The sequence below is a fragment of the Gallus gallus genome, chromosome Z (genome assembly GCF_016699485.2).
Source record: "Gallus gallus isolate bGalGal1 chromosome Z, bGalGal1.mat.broiler.GRCg7b, whole genome shotgun sequence".
NCBI lineage: Eukaryota > Metazoa > Chordata > Aves > Galliformes > Phasianidae > Gallus > Gallus gallus.
In genome coordinates this window covers 24,425,537-24,453,099 of record NC_052572.1, presented here as the reverse complement: position 1 = coordinate 24,453,099, position 27,563 = coordinate 24,425,537, and the positions used below count along the sequence as shown (strand labels likewise).

Here is a 27,563-nt window from a genome sequence, read left to right as displayed (position 1 = left end):
AGTCACTAAGAAACTCAACTTACGCTCTCTAACACACTAACTTTTGGCATACAGTAAAGAGTAAGTTCCACTGACAGCAAAATTAGTTTTCCTGTTACCTGAAGATTTTATAAGGTATTGACCTTCTCCTATGCACTAAATACATGCTAACAAGCTTATCACTAGAGTAAGATATTACATGAATGTCAAAGTAAAGACAAACAGAAAGAATATTTCAAATATTCAAAGCTGTTGGAAAGGGTCCAGAGGAAGGTCACAAAGATGATCAGAAGGCTGGAGTACCCCTCCTATGAAGAAAAGTAGAGAGAGAGGGGCTTGGAGCAGAGAATGCTCCGGTGGAGCCTTTCAGTACTTAAAGGGTACTTATCAGGAGGGAGACTGACTTTTTGCAAGGGTAGATGGTGATGAGGTGGGGGGGAATGATCATAAACTAAAAGAGGTTTTAGATTAGATGTTAGGCAGAAATCTTTACTTGTAGAGTAGTAAGGTACTAAAACAGGTTACCCAGAGAGGCTGCGGAAGCCCCATCCCTGGAGGTGTTCAAGGACAGGTTGGATGGGCCTGAGAAGTCTCATCCAGTGAGTGGCAGCCCTGCAACCCCTGCAAGGGGGTTGGATACTAGGTGATCCTCAAGGTCGCTTCTAGCCCAAGCCACTCTATGATTTGACTATAATTATTTTTCTACTATGAAAAACAGGCTAAAAAAAAAAGCTGTTTTTCACTAATCAACTATCAAACCAGAAGCATTTATTCTCAAATTCTGACCCAGATGAATAGCTTCTGAAAAACAAGTATTTTCATAACAGTTTTAAACAAACTTCATATCCTGGAGATGTAAGAAATGTGATAGTATTACTGAACCTCTAATACTTAAGCAGCAATCACTAACTGCAGCTAGAAATAATTAAGAGAAGTTTGCCAGGCCTCAGAGATGCCATTTAAAACTAAAATCAAGCAACTAAAGCATAAAATACTCCTCAGAATGCATGATTCTTAATGAAAACTGAACTAAAATATCAAGTTAACTTTTAGAACTGTACCCACTTTTCTTTCCTCAACATTTTCTCAGTATACTACTGGAGCTCAAGAACTAAAAAAAAACCAAACAACTATTCAACCCTAAGGTATCAGACAATAGAAATGTTACCTATTTGTAAAGAGGTCTCAGCATTAACATTTCCTTCTCAGAACATGAAATGTTCCCCACATTCCCTTCACAAAGTGGGATATGAGCACTTACCCAGTAGCAGTAGTGCTGTAATACCTCATCCCACCACTACAATTGGAATTTGAAATGCTATGATACACTCTAATGTATGGATGCCCAACCTTTTGATTTGCCTGGACTGCACTGATTGAAGAGGAATTCTCTTTGGCCACATATTAGAAAAGAGTTTTGTTACTTGTATACTTTTTAATTTATTTTTAATTTAAACAACAAAAGAAAAGGACAACAAAAACAAAACTAGCAGGTCAGATGTACATGCTCCAACATATACTTCCAGACCTCTCTTGGTCTACTCCCTTGTAATCACTTTCCTGTCTCTGTCCAGTACATACATTAAGCCTCCTCCTAGTTTACAAGAGACCTTTCTGGAACTCTTGATCAAAGGCTGGAACTATTACAGATGGCCATGAACACATTAAAATGAGTAGTTCTCCTTTGTCTTCCTCAACTCATCTTGAAATAGCACTTTCAGTGGAATAAAAACATTAAATACTACTGTTCTTGTAGTCTTATGTGCTGCACAGAAGATGAGGTAGAATATCCAAAAGAAGGCCATGAAGATCATCAGAGAGCTGGAGCAACTTTTCTATGGAGAAAGGCTGAGAAAGTTGAGGTTGTTTACTCAGAGAAGAATCTGGGGAGACCTCACTGTAGCCCTCCAGTAACTAAAAGGGGCCTTCAAGGAAGACCTCTCTGTCAGACAGTCAACTGTCAGAACAAGGAGTAGTGCCTTTAAACTAAAAGGGAGATTTAAATTAAACACTAGATGAAAAAATCTTAACTCAGAGGTTGGTGAGGTACTGGAACAGCTTGCACAGAGAAGGTGAAGTGTACCTAGAGATGTTCAAGGCCAGACCAGATGGAGCCCTGGGCAATATGATCTAGTGAATGGTGTTCCTGCTCATGGCAAGGGGTTGAAACTAGACTGTTAAGGTCCTTCTCGATACAAACCTTTCTGTGTGTATTCTGTTTTCTGTCAAAAAAATAACTATCTGAAGTAACAGAAAAGCTACAGGATGATTTCAGTAAGGATTAGTCAAAATTAATTCATTTAATTTTTAAATCAACAAAAACAGTTTTTTCTTTATCTTGTAGGGACATTTCATCATTATGAGATTGCATCTGTACCTACGTACTGTGTATATGTACTATGTACCTATCTGTACTCTTATCAGCATAATACACATATCACACATTTATTTGTTTAGAGAAAGAGGTAAGCAGTAGAATGCTTTCCTTTTGGAAATATACAGATTCAGGTTCAGAACATTAGTAGTCAAAGAAATACCACTTTTTTTTTCCTCCAGCGCAAAGTGTAAGGACTGTGGGGGATGTGAATTCCTTTGGGATGTTGTTTTCATGTCTTAGTTTGACCCCTGGGAAAACAATACCTCTTCCATAGAGAAACTGTACCCCTACGCACAGAAATCTTAAGCATAACAGAAAGCTGCTTACTGCAATCTCAAATGAAAACAGCTTATTTTATTATTAGGAACTCCATGCCCTGCTCCACATTGTTGCAAGGATAACACTAACTTAATATTAAGTGATGTAATAGAATAATTCGCTGCATCCATATTTGCTTTCACTAAATATTAGCCTACAACATAACACCCGAAACATGAAAAGATAGCAACATTGAAACAGCACTTACTGTAATCACAGCTTTACTCAGGCAGATAGAGCCTCTGCAGCCATATTCTGTTTCATCTTCAGACTTGTAATAACTGAGTGTGTTGGTTTTCAGAACCACCCATCGATCCTGCCACCCATGAATGTAGTTGGTCCACTATAAAAAAAGAAAAACAAAATCAAAACTTTGCTAATAGAAAAAATACATAAATACTGATAAAATAATTTTGCTGATATTTCCAAGCCTTTCAAGTATCAAGAGAAAAAAGGTTTTTTTTTTTTTTTTTGAAAAGTTCTTCCCAATTGAGAACATTTTACTTCTGATCAGGACCCTTAAAAAAAAAACACTTCTGCAAGTCACTGAAATACAGTACTGAAAACCAGTTGTTTCCCAGGAACAAGAACATAACAGATGTCTTTGTTGCAAAAATTGTTCCCAAGACAGCTTAAACAAAGGTACCAACACACTGATAACAAACTGGGGAACAGAGGAGGGGAAAACCAAACATTCTATCTTGAACGTAAACATACAATTTTAAATCTGAATTAGACAAACTGCCAAACAAACAGAACATGAAAGACTTCATTTATATATGAAGTAACTTGTACCAAAGTGATTTTACTGAATTTTGTAACTCTTTTCATATGAACACATACATGCCATTATCCTACCAGTAGAGCACATAATCATTATAGCAACTAAAGTCACCAATTCTTCATCAATTTACTACTACCCACAGATATTACTTTAGGTTTTAATTCCATAACCACTTCATCATTAAAACGATAATTACTTGTCAGGAGACATCGAATCATCCTGTTACTAAGATCTTTCTAGGGACTCAACATTCACATATACAATGAAACTGACATTCCAGGGACAAGTCCCAAATTCATCATATACAGATACAGTTACGAGTGACTAATAAAGTCCTGATTATTAGTCTCCTATATTTGCTACAGTTTCCCAACACAACTTAACTATGCCCTGCAGAAGCATATAGCACCAACAGAGCATCACAACTATTCTACAACCCTGGTGACGCACTGGTGCTAGGACTTCGATTGCAGTGAAAAAAAAATACAAATTAAATAATAATGGAAACAGGAAAACAAAAGCACTGAGAATGATTTTACTGGGAAAGTGTTTCTTTGATCACAAAAAAGACTTCCTAACCACTATTCACCATTTTACCAGATAGAAACAGGGAGGGAGAAGAAAGCAGACTAACGGGATAATTTCCACATTATACTATATCTATCAGTTAACACATCACATAACTGCATGTTAGCTCTACTAATGGCAAGAGTAAGTCTAAGCACTAAATAGGACAACAAATTCTATTACCTGAGAAATTACTAGCTATTTTCAAGCACAGGTGAGACCTACATTTACTCACCCAAAATAAACCTTTTTGCAACCTCCTAATCAACTGAATAGCTACATTCAACATGAATGCTTCATCTGTGTTTGGTTCCTGAACCAATAGCACCAGCTGTTATGAAGGTATATTTGCGCTGCCTTCTGACCTTTGTCTCTATTATATTCTCTGTTCCTACCAAATGTGAAACGCGAAGCCCAAAGGTACCTTGGCCAAAAGAGCAAGGGACGGGGAAGAAAACACCTTTACTCCTTTGACACAGTTAAGTGAGGTAAATATAGCAGCCAATCTTGCATTTGCTGCTGCAATCAACACTGGCTGTTGCAACCAAAATGTGACAGGAATTAAGAGACTCCTTAAAGTATTCTTGTAGGAAAAAAAAAGGTCTTTGCAAACAAAAGACCACTGATTAAAGCACTCTGACATTTCCATGGCAGAGTTCTTTGCGTATCCACCTTAAAACTGTAAGGAAAATTGTAATGGAAAATGCCCAGAGATCGGAAACACTCAGCGAGCAGTGAAATGTACTTCAAATAAGCTTCTCTTTCCACATTGTCCTGTTTGTTCCAAAGCTTCTCTCTTTACTGAGTTTACTTGAGATTCTCAAGCATACAGAGAACTGCAGTATACTTTCACTGATTTGCTATTTAATAACAGACTAAGTTTTAAGAACAGAGATAACCAGTATGGAATGGTACCCTTCTATCTTAATTCACTAGTCTCAAGTATTACTGAGGCATTAACTAGCAAAAAGTAGAATTATCCCTCAAGTATATTCACTGCAACAGGTTTTTACCATTCTTTGACTACTAAGATTACATCCCCTGGGCTCTCACATTAAGGACAGCATCAGCTACATTTGGTATAATTATCAAAAAAATATGAGTCTTGCACATTGGAACTTTATAAATTTCAGCAGAGACCATGACTTCACCCATTACTTCTGTACTTGCCAACATCAGAACCAACCATACCCTAACAAATACTCAAGCTTCTAAGGTAAGAATCATCCAATCAAAAGAAAACATTGTTAAGAAAAAAAAAAACTACACTACTAAACCAAAACCTCATGTTTTAAGTGTTCTATCATCTCATGACTCTCTCATCCTCTCCCATCCCCTACAGATGACAGGATCTCACAGATGAGGGTCTTCTCCCCTCTCTGGATTTAGGAACATTTTTAGACTGCAAAGCATTTATGACTCTCTTACAAGCAAGCAGAGGACTGCCTCATTGTGACTGTTTTCTTAGCAGCCAGGGCCAGTTATGAACTCAATATCCCATGACCTGTGTGCTTCATGCAGGCTGATGCCCGGCCTCCCCATACAGGACAGGAAAGAACTTTTTTTTTTTTTTAATTCAACATCATTCTGAAGGTACTTTCTTTTAAAATAAAACCTTTTTGCTCCCAAACGTAATGACTCAATACATAACTTCAAAATTGCCCCAAAGAACAATTTCCCAGTGTCACCCAACACATACTTGCAAGTCATCTCATTTCCAGCGACTAAAAAAATAATAATAATAATAAACAGCAGCACTTCTATTTAAGAAGGGAAACGAGCCGTAGTGCCCTTTTCCTTCCCCTCCTCCCGTATCTCCCGCTGCAGGGCTGGTTTATGGCACTATCTTGATACTCGCACCGAAAGGTGCGCCGCTCCTGTGCCTGCACCGAGGGAGCGACGATCGCGGGCCCCGCGCAGGGCAGCAGGGAGCCCGGGCAGTCCCCCCACACGAAGGAGGCGCCCCGCGCCGCCGGGTACGCGACTCTCGTAGTGAGAGGAAAGGGTCTACGCGCTGGGTGCCTTCCCGGCGCGCTCGGGGCTCGAGGCCGCGCCGGCGACTCCGCCCGAGGCAGGGCTCCCTCACAGCACCTCTCCGGGCTGCGCTGCCAGGGCCCGCGCGAAGGCGGGGGGAGGTGAGCGTGCCCCTCCCGTCGCAGCGCCGTCGGGGACGTGCCGGTGTCCCCCTAGGAGGGACGGGGCGCGGAAGGCCGGCGCCGGTGCGGCTCCCTGGCAGCCTTCATCGCGATCAGGTGGCAGCTGTTCCGGCCAGCGCCTCTCCCGGGGGCGACCGAGCCCCGTCCGCCGCGGCCCGAGCCCCGGAGCGGAGCAGCGAGGAGCTGACAGCCGGGCTCTGTCGGCGGGGGGGGTGGGGGGAGGGAAGCCGGGATCCGCTGCGTAGAAGGGAAGCGCGAGGCCGCCGGGTGCGGCGGAGCGGAGCGCCTTACCTTGCTGAGCACCCCGCAGAGCTCAACAGGCAGTCCGAGCTCGGTCTCGGGGTCCTCCTCGGAGCCGGAGGAGTTCCAGCTCTGGTTGTCCGACATGGAGATTCGAGCCGCAGCCACTGCTGAGCGGGGAAGAGCCGCGCGGCCCCTGCCCACAGCAGCCTCAGCGTCTCCTGCCGAACAGACGGGAACGGCCGGCAGCGGCTCTACCTGAGCGGCACCGCTCCGCGCCCGCCAGCGGCCGAGCGGCCTCGAGAGGCGGAGGCTCGCGCAGTTCCCTCAGAGCAGCTCCTCGGCCCCGGCCCGTGGCAGCGACCACAACATAGAGGTGGCGAGGGGAGGAGGAGCGAGCGCACGTCCGCCTGCCGCGCACTCCACTCACAGCGCTGCCACCGCCGCCGCCGTTGCCGCCGCCGCCATCTTACGCGAGGCGGGGGGGCGCGCTCTGCCACTATTTACCCGTTCCACCCCTCTCCCGGCCCCGCTGGCAGAGCCGCGCGCTGCACGCCGGGAGCTGTAGTCTCCCCGGAGGAGTCCGAGGCCGAAGCTGCGCACGGCATGCTGGGAGTTGTAGTCCGTCCTGCCGGCGGTCCCCCTCCCGCCCGCTCGTGGCCGCCATCTTTGTCTCGTCTTTCCTGTAGCGCTGGTTTTGTTCTCTGATAAGGTGGGGTACTCCGCTCCTTCCCCCGAGCGTGGGGCAGCAGTGCTGCCTGGAGTGGCAGGAACCGAGCGAAAAGCGGCGGCCGGCGGTCTGCCTGAGCTGTCAGGTAGCCCGGTCCCGTGTTCTTACGCGCCTGCTGTTGTAGCTCAGGGCACGGGATAGTACGTGGTGTTTTATCGGAGCTCTGTCTGGGATGCGTAACCTTATTCGTGGCGGTAGAAATGTTTGCAGAAAGAGGACGTGCCAACCGACTGCCGTATGAGCACATACAGTGGGTCGGAGTGGACTTGCCGTTTGTGCGGGCTCGTGTCTTTTTGCTTGTATCTCGGGAGGGGGGGGAAAGGCGTTATGTGGGTTTGGTGCAGGAAGGCTCCGTTTTGCAGTGCATGCTGCTGGTTGTATTGTGGGAACGGTGCTCTGAAATCTGATTTTCTCTTGATTACCTCTCTGTGACAAATCGTGCTGTGATTTTTTTCCCTGCGATGCTGCTTGAAGGTTTGCACCGAGAAATTACCATTTCTTTCATTGAAGAGCGTTTATCACAGGCGCATGTGTGTTATCTATGTATGAGATAGGTAAACTTTTAGTAACACAGATACCATCTCAGAGTCTTTTGTGTGAAGATATCTGCACTGTAACTGTAAATTCTCTGCACTGAGTGAGTGGTAAAGCAGCAAGTCACTGTCCTAAACAACTGGCAATTAAGGATGGTCACAGAAATGTTAGTACTTCCCACAGAGGTGCATACTTTCTTTCAGGGCTATTGTGGGTACTGTTTTTGACAACTTTCAAACTTGGGGAAAGCTGTTGAGAAATTAGGCCCTTTGCTTCATCAGCTGTTTGGAAAGAAACTGTGCTATTTTTGCTCTGTATCTGTTGCAATGTACTGCATTTCTTAAGTAAGCAGGGTGGCTGAGTTTTGTACATACTGATATGTGAAAGAATAATTTTTGGTTCTTCTTTGCAGCACATTCATGAGTTTATGTGGCACCACTTTCAACGTCATATTTTTTTCCCCCCGTTAAATTCTGAATGAATTTCTTTCTCTATTCTGATCTGAAAGCAGGGAGTGAAGAGGCATGTCTGAGCAAAGCCTCACAATGGCAGTGACGTGTACCTAGCCATGCACCTTCACTTTCGTTCTAGGATTGACCCCTTGGCTGCAGTTGCTGTTACAGATCAGGAACTACCAAATTTTTTGTAAGGGACATCTGGAGATCATCCTATCTAGCCCCCTGATAAAGTAGGTTCCCGAGGGTAAGTTGCACAGGAAAGCATCCATGAGGATTTTGAATATCTCCAGAGAAGAAGACTCAACAGCCTCTCTGGGCAGCCTGTTCCAGTACTCTGTCACCATCACAATAAACGAGTTTTTCTCCTATTTAGATGGAACTTCTTTTGTTCCAGTTTGTCTCCCTTGACCTGTTGCTGGGCGCCACTGAAAGGAGCCTGGCCTCATCCACTTGCCTCCTGCTCTTTAGATATTTATAAGCATTGATAAAAACCTCTCTCATTCTTGTCTTCTCCAGGCTGAACAGTCTCTGGTTTCTCAGCCTTTCCTCATAAGGGAAATGTTCCAGGCTCCTAATCATTATAATAAGATTATCTATTATCTTCTTGGTTTCTTCCCCATTTTTACGTCTGCCTCATCCTCCTGGAATGTCTTATTTTTTTTACCTTTATTTCATTGTTTTTTGTTCTTTAATCATGTGTTGAGAGTGTGAATAACCTGAATTAAATTAGCTCTTCTCTGATATTCTAACCATCCTTTTTGTATATAACTATCTGCCTATTACTTTTAATGAGATCAAGTCACATCTACATTAGCAAGTACTCTGGTGCAATGGGAGTAGATTTTCAAGGGAAAGATTTGGTGCTGATGACTTTAAGTTCATCCTGTATATATTTTAAGAGGTTTTTCTTCTTATTAGCTATAGTCCGGTCCCATGGCAGAATGTCCATTAGCAATTGGAACATGTCAGCTATGCTCTGCAATTAGTCTTATCGTTTAGTTTGTGAAGAATCTGATTTGCATGCTCCAAAGCCAACCTGTCACACAAACCAAAGCCGTGTTAAGTGAAGATCATCAAACTGATAGGCTGCTGTAGACCACACATTCATCTCTACCTCTTCCTGTGTCTTTTTCATAGAATGACAGAATCACAGAATGGTTTGGGTTGGAAGGGACCTTTAAGATCACCTAGTTCCAACCCACCTTGCAGGGGCAGGGACACCTCCCTTTAGACCAGGGTGCTCAAAGCCCCATCCAGCCTGGCCTTGAATGCTTCCAGGGAGGGAGCATCCAGAACCTCTCTGGGCAGTCTTTTTCAGTGGGCAATTATTTTGTTCTCCTTTACTGTAATTGTAATGTCATCACAAACCCTTGTATTCAGTCTGTACTCCTCGTGGCTTAAAAATTGTAAGGAGTCTACAAATTACATTCTACTGGAGGCAGCCATCATTTTTTGTAGAATACTGTAACAGATACTATTAGTTTACACTGCTTATATACTAATTGTAATATAAATATGCTTTTTGTAATTTGATTTCTGAAGACATAATTCTAGGGCTCTGCTTCTTGAAAGCTAGTTCTGAGTACTTGGTTAGGATATAAATCTTCAGAGAATGCTGGGACATCTGCTACCTGAAAAATAGTCCCATTCGTCTGTCTCAGCATAAGCACTTGGAATTTTAACTTCTGTGAATCCTGACCCAGTTTTATGTTTAGCGTTATTAGTTTATCATGTACTTGGGCTGATTAGGTATACATTTTTTTTTTTCTTAGAAGATTGGCTTTTCTAGAAAAATAACGTTTTATTATCCATTGAGAGAGGACAGTGAAACGGTAGTAGTTTTGTACACTGCTAGCAGGGAGCCCAGATAACTAATGTTGTGTATGTTCACATACTGATAACACAGTTGCACAGTTCTTCCTGCCATCTCTATTATTTCGAATCTCTACACTATTAAAACTGACATGAGCCCTCTTATGGGGGCCGCTGGTAACCAGAACTCTAGTAACCGTCACCCCCTGTGGCTGAAAAGAATTGAGCTGATCGTTCAGAGGGACAGTCTGATGTGCTTGCTTGCACGTGTCTTTGTTGGTGGTTTCTCCTGCTGAGAAGCAAAGGCTTTCAAGAGCAGCTGATATTTAAATCATTATCGAGGGAACGTGTTTTTACAAGGAAATAAAGAGGTAAGGAGCTTGTTAAAGTTGACCCTGTCAGCCAGAATGTTTCATTGCCAAATGAGTACTCAGTAAAGACAGGTGTGGCGAAGACTTTCCGTGATGGAAAAGATGTGACGTAAATGCCCCTGTTTAGGGTGCAATTCTTAGCTCACCCAAATAATTGTGAAGTCAGGTAGAATGAAATCAAATGCGCTTACAGACTTTGTTGTATAGCCTTTTAAATATCAGAGATGTTAAAAATATCCTGGTGGTACTGAGTTTTTCTAGTTTGAGCACATGCTTGTTCTTGTCTTATAAATTCAAGAAATAAAGCGAAGCATTTGTTGGAAACACGTTTTTCACACAGCTTGTCTATATTGGTGCAATAATTCCTGTACCCAGGCAGCTTAGCTGAGGTTCAGCTCTTTAGTGGTGGGTGCTGCCTCCAAACAGTTACATGCACAACCTAGGTGAAGATATTTCTATTTCTGTACAGGAAGTGGAATAAGAAGTGTAGCTGCATGGCTGCCTGTTCTATCTTAATTAGCAATTGGAGAAAAAACAAAGTGGTCTTGATTTAAAACGTTGATCTGTGTGAGTTGTGGTCTTACTGAGAAGGTCTCCTGTAGTCTATTTATTACTTATACAACAGCTTTGTTCTGAGGTGGCCAGTGATGTGGTTTCCAGCAGTAATAATTTCCAGTCTAAGGAAGATGTTTGAAGGTTTGAGTTTGAGAGTTACTCTTCAGTCAGTCTACTTGGCTTGTTCGTTCTGCGTTCATTTTTCAGATTCTTCAGATTCTCCCATTCTTTTGTATTCTCTCGTATTCTATTGTCACGAGTATTAAAATATAAAAAAAAGAAGAGAAGGGGAAGCACTTGATCTCTTATAATTTGATTCAGTGTATAACTTGCTACTACACATCAGTATATTTTGTATTTTACATTTATATACATTTTTGCAAGTAGGTGAATGAGCTTTCTGAAGTTCTAGAACAGTAACTGCTAATTAAGAGTACCCATTTCATTAGTGTGTTTTAGTAGATGAGGTTTCTAGCAGCATTAAGCTTCAATTCAATGTTCAGTTGAAGTAGAAAGTGAATGCAAAAGGTGTTGCCTGTGACATTTACATTGTTCTCACTAGGCAGGGGCGCTTAGCCAGCTTGCCAGTTTTCGTTTGCATTTCTTCTGAGTTTTTTGGTTTGTTTAAGTGTGAGTTATGGTGAGGTGCAGGCACAGCAAAGTTTTGCAAGAAGTTTATTTCCCGAAGTAACTGAATTTGCCTCTTTTTGGGACTTGAGCTGCTGAATTATACATTTCACTTCAGATGTGTTAAAGGTAGACGTTTCACTCGTGTTTGACTTCTGGGGATCTTCTTTCATATTCTTCACAACCATACTCAGCATGAACGTGATTATTTTAATAATTGTTTCAAGGCAATAGGGCAGATTTTTTTTCCATCCTACATAACATTTATAATATTTGATAATGAGTAGTTTGGAAAGTTTATTTAAGAATCAGGGATCTCATATATATAAATATATATCTGTGGGAGTGTATACGTGTAATTACTTCAGAAGTTTTTTTTTTTTTTTTTTTTCTTTTCTTCTCTTTGATGTTCCTAGCACAGTGCAAGCCTCACAAGTGTTTGTCTTTTGAGCGTAGAACAGTTCATACTACACTGTGCTTGGTCTTAGTAAAAAGGCTGCAGAGTGATCCTTTATGGTCAGAACTGGATGAACTAAGTTATTCATCTCAGTTAGCTGTTTATTGTGCTTTCAGTGCTCTTCACAGAACTCCTATTAACATTTTGACTGTGTCACAGAAATTAAGGATAGTATTTATGTTCTTCTAATACAACCTGTGTCCAGTGGCAGGGTTCACAAAGTTAGTCCATCCCCTGTTCTCCATGTTTATATGTAGTCATCTGTCTGTCATCATTTTGTTTTCTTCTTTCTAAAATAAAATGAGAAGAGCTTAAGGAAATACCCAAAACATCTTAATCAAAAGAAAACAGGATTTTTTTTTTTTTTGACTATAATAAACGAGGCATCAGATTTTCATGAAAGGTTACTATTCCAACTTCAGCATGTGTATATTTGTACACAAATTGTATATCTTTATGCCATGAATATTATCTCTGGACAATTTAGATATAAAAGGAGGATCCCTCCCATTTGTGCTACATGTATGGATTCCTCGGAGCTGCAAGGAGAACAAGCAGTTGTGTATCAGTAGTCTTTGCATCTCGTGCTTCATGTCTTTTGTTGGCATGAGTGTCTGTGATAGCACAGATAACAGTTTTTCTTCACAAGAAGCGTTACGCAATTTACATGCATCACATTATCATTTGGTGTCACAGTTTCTTTTTCCAAGTTTTGCAAACAGCTGTCACTTTCTATTCCTAATGTTGCTTCTCAGCAAGTTATTACACTATTAATAAAGGACAGAGTGTTATCAACTTTGTGAATGTTGCTGCCTTGAAAGATAAAACTGTGTCCACTGAGCTGAGTATTTTAAAATGTTTTTTTTTTTTTTAATCTTTCTCTCACGTTGTATTTTACTACATGAAAATAATAAGACAGAAGTGTTTTTAAGTTCTTACACTACACACAGAGTTTCTGTTCCTGGAATTGCTGTGTGTTCAATGAATACAGACTGGAGGAATAGTGCAGCTCACAGATATAACCTATCTCCTTCAGGCTACTTCATGCAAACATGCTAAATGTGAATACAGGTTGAAGCACTTGAAATTAAATAATTTCTCTATGTTGCTTGCTCTTGCATCTCAGTAGAGTATGCTTTCATATGCTATAAAATCCAATCTTTATGATTCAGTTGAGTTTCTGTGCTTGCTTCTAGAAGAGTTTCATTAGCATTTTGTCATTTCCATTTAGAAGCATCCCAGACTACTTACAAAGCTTCCTGCACAGTAATGGCATTCTGTGGTTCCTCTCTACCTTTTTATTTTGCCATTACCTGTTGGCAAACCTGTTGGCTTGAGTCTTCTTTATCTTTAGACTCCCTTTCAGTAGCAACTGGAAAGTTACTTCTTCCACGTAAAGATGATTTTACTGCTCTCCGTGCCCGTCTCCAAATGACAAGAGCAATAGAGTAGTATTTAACTGTAAACTGCCTTCACAGGCTTCTCGGATTTCATACCCTTCTTTCTTGCTGTGACAGTGTGAGAAATTGAACGTGTCCTCTTTAATGGAAACAGCACAGTCTTGCAGCAGATTCTTGAGGTGACAGCATGCCACAAATATGTCACAAATCTGTCACTCTTTGCCTAGACAGTTCCAAGCTAGTGCTTCATTAGTCTAAATTTTTACCCACTTCTTCAAAGTGTTTTAGCCAAAACACAAGACACCACAAGCTAACTGCTTTCTCCAGGTCAGTTTTCCATGGAGACTGTTTTCCATGGTGACAATAAACTTCTACACTGACATTTTATTAACATTTTGTACAGTGCTTCAAATGGCGCTTCTCCTGCATTTCATTTAAGTGTTGTCTTTACTGCAGATGATCCACTGACTGTTTTGTCTGACAGTGCTGTATCTGTTGTTTTATTGTAGCTTCTGTCAGCCATTTAAATATGATAACTATTTAACATTTTTTTCAGATCAATTATTCTGATAGACTCCAGGTTCTGTTCGTGTCTCTTCTCTATATATTTAAGCTTCTGTGGAGAACTAATGGCATGTCCTCAGATAGATATTTTCTTGATTCCAGCTAAGGCATTACTTTATACACTTTGTTTTCTGTTATATTAATGTATCTTTTGTATGCACAGGAGGATGGAAAGGTAAAATACACTAGGAGACAAGCATTTCTGAGACTTTTTCAAAACTGTTTTCTTTTATCATTGTGACATTTTTTTTTTTCTCATTGGATATAGCAATGTGCGAGGGAAGGGCTTTGACTTAAACACATGAGTTAGTGTTTAAAGCCCTTGCTATAAGGCTGAGGCTTTATGAATGAGGAGAGAGAAAGATTTGTACGTGCTGGGGCTAGAGAGACTTTTTCAGGACTATGGGACCACGTTGCAAAGACTGGAATAGGAAGCAATAACTGTGTTCGTGCCAAGTTCTTGACGAGAAGGAGTGATAAAAGAACCAGGGGAAGTAGCGGAGGTAATTTACCCGGAGGAAAGTGTTTATTTGTAGTTATGCCCACTGCTTACCTTAGATTGAAAGTAATGCTGGAATTATTGAGTAGCTAATTGAAGTGGAGGTTTTCATGAACTCGAGATGAAACTTGGAACTGAAGTATGCAATGCAGTTTTTATTTTTTTTTTCTCTTTTGGCTTTTGTCTAGCAGTCCTGTTACAGGCTCTGGTAAGTGGAAAATTAATGACAGCGTTTGTCATTGTGGTCTTTTGTTTGATAGATACACACAAGAGCTATGAAGCCTTTCCCAGCCCCAGCTGACTCTTTAATAGCACTTTAGTTACAGTAGTGCCAAGAGTTCCAATCTCTACATCTCCAAGTACTTTCTATTCCTTGAAATGCAACAAGCTGTATAGATAAACAGAACGTTTCTTTACTGGTCTTGTGTCTTTGGAAGGCGTCTTACAAAATAATCTGAATTGGTGGAATGTGATCAAAAATCGGGTATGTTTGGCAGAACTTTTTGTATGTGCGGCTTTACTGTCTAATTTCATTTGACTAGTGTGTTTCAGGAGGTGATCATCATGAAAATAACAACACTGCACCATTAATGTAAAATAAGTCACCCACGTGGTTCTTTTATCACACACCCACAGAAAATATTAGCTTTAAATGCAAAAATGCATGATAACATTTTTCAGTTTGGTTGATAGTGAGTTCCACGTAAGCCCTTGTGTAGTTAAGGCAGCATTTAAAAATACCTTCTAGAAAAAATGTAACACTCTCGGATTCGTGTAGTTTGTGGCTGTGTTTAACAGAGCTCCTGTAAGAGCCTGAAAGGGTGTGACTTCTCCCAGCAGGAAGGACTAGTGTCACAGGGAGCAGCTTGAAGGGGAAGTTTAGGAGTGAATGTACTTCCTGCACGAAAGTAAAGCTGAAGCTGTTCGTTAGTCAGCAGCTTAGGGTAGGAAGAAAGTACTTCTGTATGCTTTTCCAGTAACAAATTTGCATTAAATATTTCAGTCTAACATCAGACTTGGATCCTGTGTATTTTAATCTGGCAAAAATACAACCACAAGATTGTGCTCCAGAAGATAGCTTCTGTTTGTTCAGTTTAAGATAAATTTATTATCTAAACAATGTACCATAGATGGAAGAGTTCAGCTATTTACTTTTGTAAGGCATAAGAGAAGATGTCACATATCAGAAGTACCTGCACATGTAAGAAATTACGTATGGCAGCAACTGAGTAGTAAAAGTTTGGTATGTCCTATTAGTTGGATGTTATGGCTCTGTGAATTAATGGAGAAAGAGAATGCAGGAATTTTTCCCTGAAGTAAACAGTAAAGATTTATTCAAAGTTGTTAATTGAAGCTGTCTGTTTTTAAAAGATGAGCTGTAACTCAAGCAGAAGGTTTGAATTCGAGCTAGAAATTACTGGGAAAATTTATATGGCATATCTCAAACAGGAATGAGGACTAAATGAACAACAATCTTCTGCAATTTAAAATCATTCTGGTTTTTTTTGTTTGTTTGTTTTTGGAAAGTAATGCAGCTTATTGTGTTTAAGATATTACTGTTTGTTCTGATGGGATTATATACAGGGATAAGTCTCATGTGCATGACACGTGATGCTAACCTTTACTGAAGCTGATGGTGCACAATTATTTCTGTAACGGAACTTTTGAAAGAGTTTTTTTTTTAGTTACTAAAGAAGTAAAACCTTACTGTTTCCAAACTCTGATAATGGCTTTATTTGGTGATTATGGAAGGTTGGCCACTTCACACAAATATGTCTTTATATTTGTGATGTATGTGTTGTTTTCATGAACAAATATACAGCAAACGAGTTCTATAAATGACTTTTGCATTTTTCAGCTGGAACTTAGAAACAAGTACATGACTTAAATTCTTTTTCTTTCTAGGTATTAAGTCTCAGGAAAGATATTGGTATTCAGAAAGTACTATGGACAACGTGAAAAATGTTGATAAAAGCTCTTATAATGGTGGAGCTCTGCTTAGAATGGGCCTCAATGATAACAAGGCTGGAATGCAAGGTTTGGATAAAGAGAAAATTAATAAAATCATCATGGAAGCTTCCAAGGTTGGTTTGATCATATTTATTTTTCCTTGCCAGCAGATCTACGCACATCTACCTTTCCCTAACAGATGAAGTTGATGGGACTGGATTTTTTTAATGTTTTCAGTAGAATTCCTTTGTCCTTTTCTTTTTGTCCTTTTTCTCATGTGGTTCTTGGGAGGGGTGGCCAGCAGTATGCAATTTAGTGCCAAAGATCCACAGAAGAGACCACAACTCTACAAAGCATTGGAATATTAGTCCTCTTACTTTTTTCTTCAAGGGCCTGCAGATGCAACTGTATGGGGATAACACTTCATTCAGGCAGCTCTAGATTTTCTTTCTTTTCCTTTCATAAATATTTATTTCATTTGATGTTATTATATCCCAGTGTTATTTGCGTAATATTTTTTGCTCAAGAATTCGTGTGTCACTCTGTCACGTAAGCATATCTAAACATACCAAGCATACCACAGACAGTGGTAAGAAAGTGGTTTTTGTTGGTCCTTTACACACTCGGGTAAACTCAGGAGTGCAGAACATGCTGGAAACAGCATTTATTTAACAAACATCTTTTACTTGTGTTTTCACTATAACAATACATAGTGTTAATAATCCTGTTGACTTAGTTGTTTCCACTCCTTGAGTCCATTGTTTCTTGAGAAGTTAGCTCTTCGTCAGATATATGCTCATAATGATATATGGAGAAGTTGTTTCTGACAGACAGTTACTGTTTAATCACCTGTGTTGAAAAGGAATTAACTGTGAAAAGGGCTTTCAAAACTGATAAGTAGGTTTCTTTATATTAGGATACATTTCTGTAAGTAAAGCAGGAGAACATAATGCTATCTGTAGATCAAGAAATCTGAAAACAAGTTTTGATTCTTTCTGAAACGTTTGTTCTTTTTTAGTCCTTTCAAACTTATGCTTACAAACTCTACCCAGAGTTGTACTATATGACAAGATTTTACATAATTTCAGCTGTGAAATACAGCATCGGATGTCAAAAAAGAACTTCTTTAATAAGTCTTAAGTACTGGGCAGCTCTTCATCTTAACATTTTCTCACTGATTTCTTTTAACAAGACTTAACAAGTCATGTTTGATTTCAGAGGAGAAAAAAGATGATAGGTATGTCTGATATTGAAAGAAAATATATCCTTTATTTCTTCAGTTGAGAGATCTCTAGGCAGTAAGTTATGACGTATTATAGTACTGCCTTTAATCCTTTTAACCGTTATTATATAAATGGATATTTTTGCTTTATATGTAAATGTCGAGTTCTTATTTGACTGTGCTTGAATTCTTGGTATTGGTGCCAATTTCACTGTTGGAATCCGTAAACTAAAAATATGTCCACTTTTGCTGATCTTATCAGATGATTCAAGAAAAGATAGTGCCTCTTCCTACAAATGTTATTTCTGTTGTAAGCTAAGCAGATGTTGCAAAAAATATTTATGTCCTGTTTTTTTCTTTTTTTCCTCCATTTCATTATATACCTTTTCTCTTTTGTAATGAGTTTAAAAGGAAATAAATAAATAAATAAATGTTCTCCATGTTGTTGTCTTCTTTGTATATTTTCATTACATCTCCTTTTATTCATCCATTTTCTTTAGGGAGCAATTACATGCCTGAAAATGAGGGGGCTTTTTATGCACATTTACTTTTAATCATCCTTGTCCAAATACCTTTTAATTCTGCTATATCTTTCTAGAACGAGTGATCCAAAAATACTGAACACTAGAGGTGGATTTGATTTTTGATTTTTATAACGTCATTTATATACTATCCTGCATAGATTCATCTATGCAGAAGTCTGAGAAAAAGCTTAAATCAATTTTTTTTTTTAGCTTTATGCGCCTTATCTTGAAGGTAGTGTATGTAATAGACTTTTATGTACTATTTTGGAAATGTTCTCTAAATAGTCTCCTATGTAGTCTCCTGTAGTCAGAATGGGACTGAGAAGGAGTCTAAGGAGAGACTGTAGTAATGCACTGTAGTGATGTACCACTGATCTCTTATGTGTCAGCTATATGAAAATCCAAAGTATTCATTACTGTATTTCACATTTTCTATATTTAAAGATCAAAGTTTGCTGGATGAAAAGACAAATTAAAACCTTACAGTTTTTTGTAATTTTCTTCCAGGGCTCCAAATTTTATGAAAATGAGCTTAAAAAAGATCAACAAGTTAACCAACGAATTGAGAAAATGATGCAGCTTAAGGAGAAAATTACACAACAACAGCTGTTGAAAGCACAGTTGCAGGTACTAACCCTGTACGTTTTTTAAATTTACTTTAATTTTATTTTATTTTGTGAAGACGATAAATAAATATTTTGGTGTGTTTTAATTTACTGCAGTAAATTTTGTTGATAAACACAGCACTAGATACTTTTTATATCTTACTCATGCGAGTAAATTTTGCACAATGCTTTGAGGATGGAAGTGTAATAAAAAATTCCTGGAAAAAGATTAAGTAAGTTCTAAAACCTATTTGAAATGTTTTTGTGTATGATTAGAATGGAGGAAGAAATAATTCCTGTCCTTCTAAATCCAGACAGTTTGAAAGGATATCATTATGGTTTCTGGGAAGGTTTTATTATATACTTAGTTAATAAATAACATAGCATTCTTCAATTTTAGAAGATAGATATTTTTGTGTTAAATGACCCCCAATGAAATGAAGATGGTCAGAGCTTTCAACTCTTCCTGATTAACTTATTCTTTATGCTATTTAATGAAAGGTAAGAAGTCACAAGAAATGCACGTGTCCTAAACTAGAAAGATGGAGGGACTATTTTTCTTCTCATGTGCTAATAATAGATAACAATATCCTAAATAGTACTCTATGTTAAATATTGTTAGAAGAAAACTACACCAGGTTGCATGCTATATTCTTAGACACAACGGAATTAAAGTTACTTGTAGAGGCCTAATTCACTTCCTTTCTCATTTGTACTGTGATTCAGTCTTTAATTACACAATTGCATGCCATTTTTCTCTAATAGGATTCCTGTTTCATTCAGTGCACAGTGCAGACAGTGTTTAGTGAGTGAGCAATTATTTACTGTTGTCCTCATTGCTCAATGGATGGCCCCAAGGCTTTTTTGTTGTACACTAGTCTAATCCAGCTTTAAACGTAGAATTACTGTCTTCTTCCTAGGCTTTTCTATGTTGTACGCTACATATTGTGAATTCTTTAAATTATTCTTCCAAAACTCCAACAAAGTAGAATGATATTTTTGTTTTGTAGATAAGAAGCTGAGGCATATTTCCCAAGCTGTTATTTCAACCTTCAATGTCTCAGATCACCTTTGTCCTACGTGACTTCCTTAATACATGCTGATAATGTGCAGTACTTAATCAGCTTCTCTACGTTTTTCAGATACACATATACCTAAGCCTCATTATCATCTTTAACTTTCTTCCTATCACTTTCTTTAACATCTCTTCATTTCAATACTGCCTTCTGAACTACTGTGAAAGAATTTGTTCTCCTAGAATGCATAACTTGGAGATGCTTTGGAATTACAAATATATACATACGTCTGCAAATATATGCATATATCTGCACAAATGCTGCAAGTTTTCATCTTCAGGTTAAGTCTTGTTTGTAGGGTACTTAGAGGCTGAGATACAGCTTCCTAAGCTGGCAGTCTGTGCAAGATCTCTAATGTAAAATCAAACCAATAAACAAAAATTCTCATGTACTGATTGGTTTGACAAAATCTTGGTTACGTCGTGGAAACAGTAGCATAAATGTCTGCAACATAACACTGTCTTTATCACCACTAGGGTGTGTTTGAGGAGGTAATGTGAAGTTCTAACAAATGCTGTTCTTTTTCAAGGGAAGTAATATACCATGCTGTATCATACAGTTCTTAATTTCTGAAAACTTGCATGTAACAGATTTAGATTATGCTAATTGCTTAGAGTTTATCATAGATGTTTATTCCGCAAATAGCTATTGTTGTCCCCAAAAGTTGTATCATTATTTGTTTTTTCTTCAATCCTGTCAAATACTTTTACAAACATTAGAGAAATTTTGAATAATCCTTTAATATTTTAATTTCATTATGCCATTTAAGATAGGAAACTTGTATCTTGTGTATTTTACGTTCTCCTACAATATAAGAAACAATTTTTTTTTCCATGTGTAAGTTCATGTAAAGAGCTAGTAAATAGTGGCCTGCCTGCACCACTTTCAGTTGGGCCCTTAATTTCTCTATACCAGTACGTTCAGCCATGGGGATCATACTGTATTCTTCTGTATGGAATAGCCTACTTTGAGGTCCCATTTCACCTCTGAAATTAACTTGGAACAAACAGGAGAAAAGACTAAGTAAGTCATTATTCAGCAATTTGTTTGGGACATTCATAGCCACTTATCTTTGTTCAAGCATCTTCAGCCTCAAAGGCTGAGATTTTAGATCAGCTTTTTGTTTATTTTATCAAGCATCTCTGCAAGGGAAAAAGAAAGAACAACAGAGAGTAACTCTTCCAGTGACTTTGCAAATAGCACATAACTGTTCATTTTCAGGACAGTAAAATCATTATAGTTGAGCCAGAGACATTTCTGTGATGGTACCTTGATGTCACAGATGTTTGTGAGTGTCCTTGTTCTTGCACACAGAGCGAAACTTCTGTTCTTTTTCACTACATGCATTTCTTGAGCTCTAATGTGCGTGAAGCTCATTGTTTCTGTTTTAACCACAGCAACTTTCTGTTTGTGTAAATAGAGGTTAGCATAGTCATTAATATTAGGCAATCATAGTTTGATAGCACTTCCTTTGTTCTCCTTTTGTGATATTTTCTCTTTTGCTTCTAGAATGTTGTATGGTAATGACAACAGAGTCACCTTAAGTCAGCAGGCCTTAAAAATTTTCCATTAAGTAATACACTCATACTTTCTAGTGACACTCACTTCATACCTTATTAGTAGTTGAATGATATTTCTGAAACAAACACAAAATCTCCAGCTCTCTCAATAAAAGAATGCAAATAAATTAAGGAAAACAATTTTAAGTATTTTTGTGGAGAAACCTGTGGATTCAGAACACTGTGGAGCTGATCAAACCTACAGTCTACTTGTAGGAGATGAATCTTTAACTCTTGAAGAGAAACAAAGTACTTTCTAACTCTTTGCTATGTCTCATCTTTAAAAGTCGCCATACAGTTTTGCTAGCAGTCCAGTCTTATGATACATATTCCTGTAACAAATGCTGAGGAATTTTACAAAGGGATTAACAGTAGCTTTCTTTGCAGTAAATGAACCTGTCTGAGACCTTATTTCTCACAAAGTAAGATAGACTGTACTGCCCTTTGAGCTGCTGGTCTTTTTTTCATGTGTTTGAGCCAATTTTCTGAAGTGTGATCGCTTTAGCTACATGTATTGGAAATTCACATTTCATTAATGTATTTTCATTTGTTTGTACATTTTTTAAATAACATCTATGACAGTAGCTGAAACTGCATCTTCAGTGGATCTTACTCAGTTACTGTCTGAATTAGGCTTTGTATGTTTTTTTTTAACTAGTGAGGAGTTTGTTACTTTTTGTCTCATTTGCTCTAGTAGTGATCTAGCAAGTGTCAGCAGGACACTTTTTTTTTTTTCCAAACAATGTGCCATATACATCAAAATTACTGGAATTGTGTGTACTTCTGCACTTCTGCAAGGTTAATAGTTTTTTTAATTATTACTTTATTTTGTTCAGGTGGACAAACTTGTGTTGGAACTGGAACGCAGTCGCAACCTTAGTTGTACTATTGTACACATTGACATGGATGCCTTCTATGCAGCTGTGGAAATGAGAGACAATCCAGAGCTGAAGGAAAAGCCTATTGCAGTGGGATCAATGAGTATGTTGGTAAGGCCACATGTCAAGATAACATAGAAATTGACTGTATTAATCTGAAGGTGTGATAGAATGTACAATAATAGCATATAATGAAGAGAAGTTTCATGACTTTCTGGAAAAAATAACAAGAACGGTAAAGGAAATGTCTGTTCTAGACCATGTTAAGATGAACTTTGTTTTTCAGTAGGAAGTGTAGTAATAAAATGTTAAAGGATGTTAAGACTGGAGAGGGGAAGAGAATACAGTAATTTTCATCCTGTGTAGTCTTTTCTGTGTGCAGTTCCATGATAAGAACTTGATTTAACACTAAGTGTCATTGAATAAAACTTGATTACTAAACACTAAACTTACTTCTTCTCCTCTTCCAAGTCCACCTCAAACTACCATGCTAGGAGATTTGGTGTACGTGCAGCAATGCCTGGATTTATTGCTAAAAAGCTCTGTCCACATCTAACTATAGTACCATTAAACTTTGAAAAATACAGAAAAGTGAGTAAAGAGGTAAGTCTGGAAAAATAAAAAACATTCTAACTGAAGATTGGTGTATTTTTTTTCAGACTTCTTCAATGCATCAGTTTTAGATAATAGGAGATGTGGCAGTTTAAATGTTACGTTAGAATATGTTTGAACATGTTAAGGATCTTGGATTTCATAATACATACTTCATCTGTTGTTTGATGGGAGTAAAGTATTAAAAATTACTGTTGTTTTGGTTTTACATTTGTGATCTCTTGGGATTTGTATTTATTTCATTTTGTTAGCAAAAGCTGAGCGGTGATTCTTACCGTTAATTGTTTACAGGAAGATGAGATGCATATGGTCAAATATTGTGATACGTAATAATGGGACCAAAACTGAAAAAATATGATGCAGTCAAATCTTCCTTCTTGGTAAAAATAAAGCATAAATAAAAATAATAATAATAATTAAAAAAATAATAATAAAGAAAGGGGGTGGGGGGAGGGAAGAGGTGAAGAGGGGCAGTAAAACGAGAGTTTTAATGTTTTTTGGAGGATGCACTCAAAATTAGAGTTTTTGGGGTAAGCTTTGCTAGTGGCTCTGACCAGAGCTCTAAACTGCTGCTACACCAACTGTTTGACTATAATTTAAAATGCAGGTTTTTCTTACATTTTGCATGTGTGATGTCTGACAGACAGTGCAGATAGATAAATCAGCTAATGTGCTCCTTCTGAGCTGCTGCTGGTTTCCAAGATCCCCAGAGTTTTGTTCAAGTAGTTACAGCAGTGGCTGTGAACCTAATGTCAATGGAGTGCTTATTCACTGAGCTTAGTGACCTGTACAGTAGAACACCATGCTCAGAATCCCTTTACTTGCTTAGTATTGATATCTTGGTACTGGAGAGAAGTAGTGCTATAATTTTGTAATATCAGTAAATAATTTGCTCTATAAATGTCTTTAATAGTGAATGGTCATCTTGAGTTTTCAGAGTCAGTTTGTTCACCTAATGATTGTGCGGCAAGATCTGTTTTTACAGCAAAGTTTTAAACTTTCTCTATGCATTTATGAAGGTTAAAGAGATACTAGCTGAATATGATCCCCATTTTATGCCTATGGGCCTAGATGAAGCCTACCTGAATGTAACAGAGCACTTGGAGGAAAGGCTTAACTGGCCTGAAGATAAAAGAAGATACTTTTTGAACACAGAAAACACTACAGAAAAAAGTAAGCAAACTACTCACTTCTTTTGCATATAACGCATGCTTCAGAAAAGCAGCTCCCATTGAAAGTGCACATATCTAAGTGCATTCTTGCCAATTCTTTATACTATCTACCTCTGATTTGTTAGGTAACAGGTTCACTTTATCTACTACTCACCCATGCACAAAAGCCTTGCTCATGACGGTTAGGGTTTAGAGATGTAGTTTTTTTTAACTTGTGAGTACATATGTGTGAAAAGTGGTAGCAGGTTTACTATACCCAGTTGTATGTTTTAGCAACACATTTTGCCTCTACAATTCAAAACTGTAATTTTGCAAATAAATAGTAATAATCTTGTGACTTAGGGAAGTATAGAATAAATAAATTGATTGTTCTAAAGTTTATTTACAATTTACTGAAGTGTTTTCTAGAACAAAATACTTCAGTGAGTTCTGTACATCAGAAATGTGAGAAATTATCTGCATAGAAAGCGTGCATAAGCTCTATTAAGATGATTTTACAAGACTAGAACTGTTCAAAGAAATGAACGCTACAGAAATATGGTAATGCTTGAAGATATGTCTGGATTTCACATGGCTCTAGAAGGTGGAGTTGGAACCACACCCTCAACTGTGAAACCAATTAGGAATAGTAAAAAAAAGGAGTCAAGTAAATGGTCAGTTGAAGTGCAAACTGGATAGCTTGTATTATTGTATTAAAAAATGGTCCAAATAGTTAAGGGGATAATGAAGGAAGCTGTACTGAAAAGCATTAGTAGACTAGAAGGAAACAAACTGGCATTGTCTATGCAAATTAAATACCACTGATCCATAGTCACGTGTCTCTTCATACTTATCTGCTATCTGTGTTCTTTTCCTACCACATGCAGCACTGAGAATGTGAAAGTGTAATAGAAAAGTTTGTAGTAGCAGCAAAGGGCTGCTGTCATTCCTAGTTCTATGATGACTGAAACTGAAGATTAGAAGCTTACCAGATTGGCTGTTCTAGAACCAGAGATATTGCAGTATCCTAAGATCATTAGTAAATATTGGGGGGAAAAAAGAAAGCACAGAAGATTTTTATTCCCATAAAAAAGGGAGCATCTGAGCTTCTCTGTGGTATGAAACAAAAGTAATGCCAAAATGTTTGTGTTTTTCTGCTATTACAGCACTAGGCATTAAACCTCCGTGCTTTTCTGAAAGTGAAGCCCAGTCTCCCAGCCAATTCTAATCTCAGCCAAGTATAATTTTATGAAGAATAAAACAATTGTGACTCTCCTTTCTTCAAATGAAAATGCAGTGCAATCATTTTGGCTAAATAAGCATACTTTTTTGTTAAACAGAAAAAAACAGAATTGCTAATGAACTATTTTCCTCTACTGCAGAGGAAAATAAATGAAATAGATGCTGTATATTTATTGATCAATTGCTTGTGTATTTATCTAATACAGATAAAGAGGATATAAACATACCTGGCACAGTTAATATAGATGGATACTCTTCTTCACCAGAGCTGTTTGAAGATGGCACATCTGTAATGGATGATGACTCTGGACAAAGAGATCAGTCACTGAAAAATGTAGTTGTCTTTGGAACCTCTGCAGAAGAAGCTGTGAAGGAAATTCGCTTTAGGATTGAGCAGAAAACTCAACTGACTGCTAGTGCAGGTATTTAAACACATATAAATAATAATCCTTTGTGTACTCCACAGTGTGTTGTACTCTAATCTCAGGGGATGTTACAGGCTTAAGAAATAAGTATTGCCACAGCATTCTTGCAAAGAAATATGCCTCCTTTGCAATTCTGTAAAGACTTGTGTCTTTTAAGTCATTACGGAAACCTTGTGTGTATCAAAGCCATCCCTCTCTTTTTTAAATCACAGAAGTAGTTCTTTTTGCTTCTGTTGTCTTAAAATGGAAGTAGCGTAGAGAACTGAATTAGGGGGCTCAGGAATTAACATTAGCATTGCTGATACTTGTTTTAGTGCCTCATGTAAATTGTTTTATTAAGCTTACGGCTATAGAGTTATCCATTACCGATTGCTCAATTGGATTTAGCTTGAAAAACAGATCTGTTATTGCTACTTCTGAATTGCTACTTTGCCACACTGTTCCTTTTGTTCCTTTCAATACAATATTAAAATTCATTTAAAGGATGATTCTTAGAGAAGTAAATGTGTTTAAGTTAATAAAATATTGGGAAGGTTTGTAATATTTACCATCCAAGCTTTCTGTCTTCAGGCAACCCACCTGCAAGTCTCAACCACTGAGTTAATAATCTGCCTTAGATATCAAACAAACAAACAAACGAATGAACAAACAGAAAGAGTATGTTCCTAGCAATCTAGTTTGGATGGCATCCAAAGTGCTTTGTGAACCAGGTCTGTGAGGCATCAGGGAATGCTGAACTTTATGAAGCAGGTGTGAAGGCCAGGGAAATGTCAAAAGCAAGCAGAGGTAAACGAATAGGTAGTAGGAACAAACAGATTAGATTACCCCATATGTTATCTCATAAGTAGTAGAAAAATAATAATTTTGTTCCTCTGAAATGTTATCCCCTGAAGGATAAAATACTATTTATGAAGCTTTTATAAATGCATCAAAATGAAATGTGGTTAGAAGGCTAATAGAAAAATTCTGATAAGCAGTAGTGAAGGAGAATTAGTTCTACCATCTAGACGATGGGTATATAACCTCTGGGCTTACCTGGGCCTCATTGAGAGAGGAGGAATTGTCTGGTCTGTATATAAAATACATAATGTGGTGAACGTGTGTAACTAACAAAATCTCTTTTATTTTTTAGTAGTTTTTATTAAAACATAAAAAAAAAGAAAAAGTTGAACAAAAACATAAAACTAGTGGGATGTTTTTGTGAAACTGATGTATCAATGTCTGGTTCAGTGGAAGTGGCTCTGTTATTAGTGAGTGCTCAAGGTACTTGTCAGATTTTTGATCTAATTTTGCTCTTCCTGTGCATCATCCTTGAAAATAATTGTTCAGGAATGTACATGCTGCCAAAAAGTGGCTACATGAATAAGATGCAATTGTGAGGTCTATTTTTCTCTGTTAAAATAGGCCTTATAAAAATCTAGTAAAGGGAGATGATCACATTTTCCTTTGAGTTGAATGTCTGACTGCAACTCTATACATTCAATTTGAAAATCCACAGGTAATGCATGTATGTGAACTGAAAATGGAGTTGTGAGTATACAAAAAAAAACTGATGTTTTTTTGGGAAACTTGAAATCTATTTTTAAATTTCTTTATCCAAACTGGAAAGCAAAACACATATTTTTCCACTGTTCCCAGGACTATGTTTACCCACTGTATCACAGTGCATACAGTCATTTGCCAAATCTTGAGTTTGCTGTCATTGTTTCATTTTGAACATCACTATAGTATAGATAAGTTGATTTTCACCTTGAAGATACTCATTTAACTTTGTTTAAATGAACTGTCAATTCCACCAAAAGCACTGTAAATAATTTTACACTTTTTGTGATCTTACGAGGCATTTAAAATTACAAAATTTGTCAGCACTGCATGGGTATGCTGGATATTT

General features: G+C 38.1%; 2 protein-coding genes across 13 annotated transcripts in view; one reads left to right on the top strand and one right to left on the bottom strand.

Moving 5' to 3' along the window:
- Positions 1-6,899, bottom strand: part of COL4A3BP (collagen type IV alpha 3 binding protein) — a 74,478-nt gene extending 67,579 nt beyond the window's left edge. For both annotated transcript variants that reach the window (XM_424796.8, XM_004937347.5), the window contains exons 1-2: positions 6,473-6,899; positions 2,883-3,017 (exon numbers count right to left, since the gene is read on the bottom strand). In XM_424796.8, coding sequence (XP_424796.3) covers positions 2,883-3,017; positions 6,473-6,568 — 231 coding nt within the window. In that variant the 5' untranslated portion in view covers positions 6,569-6,899. The remainder of the gene's footprint in view (positions 1-2,882; positions 3,018-6,472) is intronic.
- Positions 6,900-7,051: 152 nt separating this feature from the next.
- The window catches only part of POLK (DNA polymerase kappa), a 36,201-nt gene continuing 15,689 nt past the window's right edge, over positions 7,052-27,563 (top strand). For 2 of the 11 annotated variants that reach the window (XR_006932324.1, XM_046905176.1), the window contains exons 1-7: positions 10,624-14,432; positions 16,334-16,512; positions 18,632-18,751; positions 22,201-22,353; positions 22,714-22,845; positions 23,874-24,027; positions 25,454-25,669. Coding sequence is in view for 10 of the 11 variants with exons in the window: in XM_046905176.1 (XP_046761132.1) it covers positions 14,273-14,432; positions 16,334-16,512; positions 18,632-18,751; positions 22,201-22,353; positions 22,714-22,845; positions 23,874-24,027; positions 25,454-25,669 (1,114 nt within the window). In the remaining variant the exon portion in view is untranslated. 11 annotated transcript variants of the gene reach the window in all.